Below are 8,987 nucleotides of genomic sequence, written 5' to 3' on the forward strand. Positions count from 1 at the left end.
GTAGTTTGGTACTTGGTTAGATGATTTCGGGTAGATTTTGTATTCTGGATTTATAACTTTGTTAATTACACACAGATTTTGGTGGTCACCTGGCAAGTATTTGTGAATCCTTAAGTTTGAAAATCTGGTTTGTCTTTTAAACATACTATTTAATATTTCATAGCCTAAGAATAATGGAAATCGCTGTTTTAGGTCTAGGAGTCATCAGATACCTAAAAGACGAATAATTTCAAAGAAGCTGATCAGGTTTTTGTTTGAAATGTTTTGTGTACTGGCTTAATTCTGTTTAGGCTTTGTTTTTAACTGTTGTTTTTATGGTTTATATAAATTTTTATAATAAAATAATTTAAATTTTCATATTTGCCTAAGTCATTTTCGCTTATTGTTTGTTTCATGCTAATCTTAAAGTTTGTACTTAAACTGGATTTGGTCAAATGTCAGTCAGTTTGTACTTTAACTGGATTTGGTCAAATGTCAGTCAAGTTTTTATTCAACTCTGAAGAACTTTTACTTATTTTTTTTTAATGTGTTAAAAAAATAGTTTTTAATGTTTATTTATTTTTGAGAGGGAGGGAGAGACAAGAGCCTGAGTAGAGGAGGGACACAGGGAGAGGGAGACACAGACTCCGAAGGAGGCTCCAGGCTCTGAGCTGTCAGCACAGAGCCCGACATGGGACCCGAACTCATAAACTGTGAGATCATGACCTGAGCCAAAGTCAGATGCTTAACTGACTGAGCCACCCAGGCACCCCTATTTTATTTTATTTTATTTTATTTTATTTTATTTTATTTTATTTTATTTTATTTTATTTTATTAAAAAAATTTTTTTTTAACGTTTATTTATTTTGAGACAGAGAGAGACAGAGCATGAACAGGGGAGGGGCATAGAGAGAGGGGACATAGAATCTGAAACAGGCTCCGGGCTCCGGGCTCTGAGCTGTCAGCACAGAGCCCGACGCGGGGCTTGAACTCACGGACTGTGAGATCATGACCTGAGCTGAAGTCAGACACTCAACCGACCGAGCCACCCAGGCGCCCCCCTATTTTATTTTTTTTAAGTAAGCTCTATGCCCAGTGTGGGGTTTGAACTCATAACCACAAGGTCAAGAGTTGCATGCTCTACCAAGTGACCTAACAAGGAGGCTCTGAAGAACTTTAATTTCAAATCTGGCTAAAACTGTATATGAAAATATTGTTAGAAATACTGCATAATAATGGATTGGTGTGAAGTATTTAATGCAAAGTTTCTAAGTCTGAAACTATTAGAAGGAAGATTGGATGTTTGCTTGTAATTTTATTTTGTGAGCAAGATTAGCAAAATTTTAATTATTTGGTATTTTCATTGGATAAAGCAAGCTGGTGTAATGTATGTTTTCATGTCATAGAAGTAGGACCTTTATTATCCCATAATAGTTAATTGTAAAACCATGAAATTATTCCCTTATTGAGTAGATAGTTAAATATTATAACTATTATCCAATCCTCAATTCTAAGGTAGTCTCTTGGACTTTATCTACAAAAAGATTCCTGCTCCCATGTTTTAAAAACAGTTATTTTGTTTATTTCAAGTCACCCAAAGATGATTTGTAAGACCGTTAGTGATTCCCGGAAGAGTGCATGGAACGTTTCCAGCAGTGATGGAGAAGAGAGTAAATATGATGTGAAAATGTTGGGGTTCAGAGAAAATGGGCAAGAAAGAATTCTTCAGTGCAAAAAGGGTGGTTTTATTAAAGCATAGGGACAGGACCTGTGGGCAGAAAGCTGCACCGGGGCTGTGAGGAGTGACTGGTTGTATACTTTCAAGTTGGGAGGGGATTAGGGAGAGTGGAAGTCTCTAAGGAATTTAGAAGCAAACTTTCCAGGACCTGGGGCTCCCTGCTGTTAGGAAAAGGTCATATACTAGCGTCTAGTAAAACCTCAGTCATGAGATCCTTCAAATGTAGATCGGTGGGCCCCAAGCTTGGAGGATGATTGCTAACATACATCTTGGGTGGAGGGGAGAGGTAAAGGAGGTTCCAGGGGAAATTTTATATGGTAAAGGAGACTTACAGGATCCTGGAGGTCAGGCCATTGTTAAGCTTAAGTATTAACATTGAGGGGTGCCTGGTGGCTCAGTGGGTTAAGCATCTGATTTAGGCTCAGGTCATGATCTCATGGTTCCTGAGTTCGAGCCCCACGTCGGGCTCTGTGCTGACAGCTCAGAGCCTGGAACCTGCTTCGGATTCTGTGTCTCCCTCTCTCTCTGCCCCTCCCCCACTCATGCTCTCTGTCTCAGAAATAAATAAACATTAAAAAACATTAAAAAAAATAAAACTGAACATTAAATTAAAATACTAACATCGAAGCAGAATTCCTAGAGGAAGGTCACACTGCCTGTCTTTTTTTTTTTTAAGTTTGTTTTTATTTATTTTCAAGAGAGAGAGCATGAGCAAGGAAGGGGCAGAGAAAGAGAGAGGTAGAGAGAATCCCAAGCAGGCTCTGTGCTGACAGGGGGGCTTGATCTCGCAAACTGTGAGATTATGAGCTGAAATCAAAAGTTGGCCACCCAGGTGCCCCCATCAATGACATTTTTATATAAGAAGTACAGTATTTAAAAATCAGGGCTTTTCATTAATAGTTGAAACTTTATGCCTACAATTTATATTAATAGAACAGATTACAAATAATTTTAAGAAAAGTTTCCTATTTAATTTTAATAATATTGTACCTCACAAATGACAGTTTTTAAAAAAACTTTTGAAGCTTTTTTTTTTAATTGTAAATCCTAGAATCCATAGTTCATTTCACTACTGGCTAATAGCTTAATGCAACCAAAAGCGGAAAATAAAAACATACTTTTAGTACATACTGTTTATTCTGATCAGAACAAAAAATGATAACATGCTTTTATTATTATTTTTTATTTTTTATTTTTTTGTTTTTATTTTTCAATATATGAAGTTTATTGTCAAATTGGTTTCCATATAACACCCAGTGCTCATCCCAAAGTATTATTTTTTAACGTTTAATTTATTTTTGAGACAGAGACAGAGCATGAACGGGGGAGGGTCAGAGAGAGAGGGAGACACAGAATCCGAAGCAGGCTCCAGGCTCTGTGCCCTCAGCCCAGAGCCCGACGCGGGGCTCGAACTCACGGACCGTGAGATGATGGCCTGAGCCAAGGTTGGACGCTCAACGGAATGAGCCACCCAGGCGCCCGTAACATGCTCTTAAATACTAAAATGTTTTTATTTTGAGTGTCTGACAAGTGACACACGCCAATACAGGTAACTATGGTACTATGTCTGCGTAGAACCTATGACAGCATGGCAGCAAAGTTAAGGTCTAGCAAAGTAGAACTCAGTGAAAATAAAGATTTGTAGTACATTGAAAACACCCTCAGGAACAGTGTTTGCCTAAATTACTTTCTTACGTTTCCCCTAAAGTGAAAGCATTTTGACCCAGGGATTTAAAGTCATTCAACACAAACTTTTTCCTCAGTGAAAATGCTTTTACTCTCTTGTTCAGGAATGATGAGTAAGTAGCAGCAATAGGTTAAGTGATGACCCCCCTGTTGGCAACGTTCTAGGCTTTATTCCCAGATATACCGGGAGATGTAAACACTTTGCGATCCCCCAAGAGGAGCTGATGTGCGGGCTGGTGGTGGGGATATCATGCCGATTACACCTGCAACAATCCACGATTTGGCAAGAGCGTAAGAACAAGGTGGAACTCAGTGCCGGGCACTTGTAGAACCTCAGCTCTCAGATTGGTTTCAGAATGTTAGGTTTGCCGATCCTCACACTGTCCTATCAGGGAGAGACCATTATCTGCCTTCTATAGAGGAGGTAACTCAAGTTTAGAGAGGTCAGGTGACCTGCCCCCGGTCCCGTAGCGACCTCAGCGTCTGCACGCCGTCACTGAACTATAATAATGTCTGAGATGCTTTGAGGCTAGTGACGTAAGAATTGGGATACTTTTGTGTCTGCCCCAATGCTGGGCAAAACGTTTAGTGTTCTTCGAGCAGATCTACTCTCGAGTGCTGACAGCTCTGTGCGGTAAATACAAACAGCAAAACACTCTTCAAAACGCTGGGAGAATCATAATAAAAACAATTCAACAGCCCTGCAGCCTCATCCCCTTTTTGTCCTTCTCCCAAAGTCCCCATAAAAATGACGTTTATTAAGGAGCTTGTTTAGAAGCCAGTGTCTGTAGGTAGGCTAGCTTTTGCGTGCGTGACTGAACTAACCCTCTTAAACGGGACGCAGACTCCAACTTTTTCGGGATCGAGATTTAAAGGCGCAGGGCCCGTGGGCGGGGCCGGGATGCTGCGGCCCCGGGTTGGGGGCGGGCTCTCTGCTGCATTCCACCCAATCACCGCCAGTCTCTCCTCCAGGCCCGCGGCCGATTGGTGGTTGCCATAGCTCCGGTTGGTTTGACAAGATGGCGGCGGCGGGGCGGCGCGGGCCCAGTCGTCGCGTACAGAGCGTCCCAGCTTCTAGCGCGGGAGCGGGTTTGTGAAGCGGGCCGCGCGAGCCCCAGGCATGGGCTTGCCGCCGCCGGCCCCTCTGCTCTTGGGGCTTCTCCTTCTGCTGGACGTCCTGAGGCCGCTGTGGGGGGACCTGGGTGTGTACGGCAGGGCAGGGGCCCGAAGGGCGGGTGGGTTGGGGACGAGGCGTTTAACGGGCCAGATGTGGGACTCCTTCGGGTGCCCTTGCAACTAGTAACTCCGCCCTTCCCCTTCTTTCCTGCCCAGTTTTCATCCCTGCTTTCATCCGTATGACCGGCCCTGCGGTCAGCGCTTCCCTGGTCGGAGGCACCGAGGATGTGACCGTGTCCCTGGCCTTGCTGCAGGACAAGGAGGGTAAGGAGTCTGGCCCTCCCTGTGGGGAGGGTGGGGGTTGGGCCAGGGCCACGCCGCCCAAGGAGGTGGCATCCCAGGAGGTGGCATACCCTGGGGCCCCGGCCGCTGTCCACTGCAAAGTCGGCGTGGGAGCAGGAATGGGGGGCTGCTGTGGACCAAAGAGGACCGACGGACAGGCTTGGTGAAAGAAAGCCTGGAACAGTAATGGCTCACGTTCACTGAGCTGCCTGTCCCCTGTGGTTTACATGCATCACTGCATTTCCCCAGTAAGAACAGTAATACACTTTCATGTCGTGTAACACATGAAGACACGAGAGTTCGCAGAGGCTGTTACTTGTCCAAAGTCGCACAGCTCGTGAAGGGCCCAATCCCAGGCTTGGAAAAGGATTCCCTCCCAGGGAGCCTGACTCCAGCATGCACACCCTTAGCTGCTGGGCAATACTGCCTCCTTGCATCCTAATCTTCTCCCCCATAGGCTTATTGCCAACTCCAGCTTGTGGAGCGCTGACCAATGAGACGGGAGACTGGAGCTTGACTGTGACCCCCAGTGTGGTAAGGCCAGAGGTAAAACTTTTCCCGGGGCGTCTGCGGAGACCCACATTTAGTGTTTCTGCAGTGCTGTTTTTTGGTTGGACAAGGTATGGTTTTGTCTGTGCTTGGAACCACTGTGAAACTACGGGTTACCAGATCGAGGAGACACCCCTCTAGCCCAGAGGTGCTTACGGTAGGGCTAGCGGTCCTTGGACGGGTTTCAAGAAGTTTGTGAACTCACTGAAATTGTGTGTAACATTATGTGTGTGTGCATTTTCCTCATGAGATGGTTGCCAGCTTCCATCAGATTTTCAAATGGATCTGTGGCTCAGAAATCTTGACCTCAGCTCAGGTCTTGATCTCACGGTGCGTGAGTTCAAGCCATGCGTTGGGCTCCATGCTGGGCATGGAGGCTACTTAAAAAAAACAGCAACTCTCATTTAATAAATGTTTTATTGAATGCCTAGTATGTGCAAGACACCAGCGATGGAAATATGGACGAGAAAGCGACTGCGTGCACCCCAGGAACTGGGGACTCTTTTCATTGACTTTTTAATGTGTGTATTTAGTCTTCTGCTGATATGCTGATAGGATGATAAAAAAGAAAAACTAAAAAGATGCTGGACAAACTGAGTTAATTTATCAGACTTGCTTGCTTTTCTGCTAAACTGAGGATTAGGAATCAGGGCTTACGAATCGCCAGAGGTTTACCGGCTGAGTGATGGCAGCTTTGCGTACGGTTTTCCTTTCGTAAAGTGAACCGAGGCAGCTGTGTGATTTTACTGTGTTTTCCGTTGTGTGTTCTTATAATTATCCATGCTGTGTTGAGTCACCTTAAAAAGTGCAGCGACTTTTCCTTTCAGAGCGCGTTGGATGTGACAGTGAGGCTGAAGAGGGGTCTGCAGGGGTGTTCCGCTAACGAGACAGATCCCTTCTCAGAGCCCCCGTGTATTGTCCAAACTCTTCTGGTTTCGGCATCTCACAATTCGTCCTGTTTAGCACATCTGCTCATTCGAGTGGAGATTTACGCCAACTCTTCTTCGGCCCGGAATGCATCAGGCAAGTCAAGTCCAAACATTCACGCCGAACGTTGTCTGTCGGGTTCTGAGTGCGTGCCGTGCCCTTTGTACGCTTTGCTCTGGAGTCAGTGTTGCCTTCTTCAGCCTACTTTCCTTTTGTTTAATTTTCTTATTTTAGAAGTTTCTACTTTGTATTATTGCACTTAATTAGGATCTATGTTATTCCACTGTGCCGTTTGTATCTTTGTAGACTGCCTGAAAGGGAGAAAGTGAGGTTTGTTTCTGTGTCTTGATTCTTATGACTCCATCTTAAAACCAAAACCAAAACAAAAAAGTCAAGGGGAAGATTAATGAAGGAGTTTACAAAAAACAAAACAAACAAAGAAACCAAAAAACCAACCAAACAAACAAACAACCAGTAGATTTTCAGTGAAAGCTTTGGACCTCCAGCTCCCTTTCTAGCATCAGCCTATTAATTTATGCTTATGGAAGCATGTGGTATTCTCTTGTTTCAAAAACAATACATACACACACTAATAACACACAGTTCACTATTCTATGCCTTTTAGAAATCAATTCCATATAGGGGCACCTGGGTGGCTCTGTTGGTTGAATGTCCGAATCTGGCTCAGGTCATGATCTCACGGTTCGTGGGTTCGAGTCCCGCGTCGGGCTCTGTGCTGACAGCTCGGAGCCCGGAGCCTATTTCAGATTCTGTGTCTCCCTCTCTCTGACCCTCCCCCATTTGCACTCTGTCTCTCCCTCTCTCAAAAATAAGAAAACATTAAAAAAATTGGTAAAAAAATAAATAAGTTCCCTATAAACGCATGTAGGTTCACCTCATTCTTTTTAATAGCTGCATAATATTCCATCGCGTGCAGATACCGTTGTGTATTTGACTAGTCTCTTACTGATGGAATCTGAGTCACTTCCAGCGTGTGGTGTGTAGCTAGAGCAAATATCACCGCGCACGTCTGCTTTTGGACACGAAAATGGCCTTGTGTTCTTCTCCCGTTCACACGGCAGGTTTTCTAAGAATGACAGAATGTAGCTGTGCCAGTGTTGAAGGTCCACTTTGATAGGTGCCACCACCAGGTTCCCTGTCTCCTGCAGTCAACGTAACAACTCTTGCCTTTGCAGTCCCCCGGGATGAAGGGAGAAGCGTTTGTCCTCAGTAGTGAAGGTCTGTCACTTGTCATTTTGAGACTCTCACACTGTCGCTTCCCTTATCACATCCCCTCACTGTGATCCCTCTTGTGATTTTGGAAGTTGAGGAGGGTTAGATATGTTCAGACGGTGCCATCCATTGGGCCACCCTGCCTTCAGTGTGCTTACGCAGAAACATCTCCAAGATCTATTACCAAGTGCAAAAAGCAGCCGCACACGGGTGCTTATAGCATGGAATGGGACTATATATTTGCATATGAAAGTTCTGGAAGGCTATCTGAGAAGCTAACCATGTAGGGCCATTTGCGCAAGTGGTGTGGGAACAGGAAGGGCTGGCTGGGAGGACTTCACTGTGTACCTTTTTTTAGATCCTCTTGAGGTTTTTTTGTTAAATTTTTTTTTTAAGTTTATTTAATTTTGAGACAGAACACAAGCTGGGGAGGGTCAGAGAGAGAGAGAGAGAGAGACACACACACACACACACACACACACACACACACACACACAGAATCCGAAGCAGGCTCCAGGCTCCGAGTTGTCAGCACAGAGCCCGATGCGGGGCTCAAACCCATGAACCATGAGATCATGACCTGAGCCAAAGTCAGATGCTTAACCGACAAAGCCACCCAGGTGCCTCCTCTTGAGTTTTTTGAACATGTGAATCTGTGACCAATTTAAAGGTCTAAAGTTTTGTTTTTAGGAGAAAAAACCAAAAAACATTCTCTAATGCTTAAAATTTAAAGCCAAAAATAATATTCAGGGGGTGCTGAAAAAAATCTACAGGAAGGATTAGTAGCTGTACCATTCGACGTGGTGACTTTTCTTCTTTTTAAAAAATATGCTTGACTGCATTTAGGTAATAGATCAGAACGTCTTTGTATAAATAGCCAAACTTAGGAAAATTAGACTCTGTGTATTGGTAGTTACGAGATGTTCGCTCTGACCCCATGAAGGTATGAAAAATTTTGCACCCAGTCAGACAGAGATCAGAACGAGAACAAGGATGGAAGGACAGATGGGAGGTACGTGGTATGCCTAGGAACAATCAAGGTAGCAAATGGCGTAGGAGACATATAGGTAGATGCACAGATACCTACCTATATATCGCATAGTAAAACCCTATTCTAAAATGCCCTGTTTTTATTCCACTGGTTTGATTATACTGATGGCCAGACCCTTGCCTGAGTAACAGACTATGTTACTCAGACCTTCTCCTTATTCCTGAGACCATTGACATACTGGGGTTCTACTATATTCTAGCATAGAATTCTGCATAATTAGCTGTTTTTGAGATGCTTTAACTGTCATGTCATTGAAGTTAACTGTTATAAGTGATTGCTACATAGTTTTTCTTTTTTTTTTTTAAACTACTATATCAGTCTTTCTTTCTTTCTTTCTTTCTTTCTTTCTTTCTTTCTTTCTTTCT

General features: G+C 43.9%; 1 protein-coding gene across 10 annotated transcripts in view; it reads left to right on the forward strand.

Annotated features, from left to right (window-relative positions):
* The first annotated feature begins 4,410 nt into the window (after window positions 1–4,410).
* TCTN2 (tectonic family member 2) overlaps window positions 4,411–8,987 on the forward strand; it is a 29,121-nt gene continuing 24,544 nt past the window's right edge. For 2 of the 10 annotated variants that reach the window (XM_040444052.1, XM_040444053.1), the window contains exons 1-4: window positions 4,415–4,606; window positions 4,737–4,844; window positions 5,320–5,408; window positions 6,239–6,434. In XM_040444052.1, coding sequence (XP_040299986.1) covers window positions 4,525–4,606; window positions 4,737–4,844; window positions 5,320–5,408; window positions 6,239–6,434 — 475 coding nt within the window. In that variant the 5' untranslated portion in view covers window positions 4,415–4,524. Of the gene's footprint in view, window positions 4,607–4,736; window positions 4,845–5,319; window positions 5,409–6,238; window positions 6,435–7,456; window positions 7,578–8,514; window positions 8,584–8,987 lie in introns of those variants that run through there. The other 8 variants (XM_040444059.1, XM_040444056.1, XM_040444049.1 and 5 more) reach the window with 8 other exon arrangements.

Source organism: Herpailurus yagouaroundi, unplaced genomic scaffold, assembly GCF_014898765.1.
Source record: "Herpailurus yagouaroundi ecotype Mexico unplaced genomic scaffold, PumYag 191, whole genome shotgun sequence".
Lineage (NCBI taxonomy): Eukaryota > Metazoa > Chordata > Mammalia > Carnivora > Felidae > Herpailurus > Herpailurus yagouaroundi.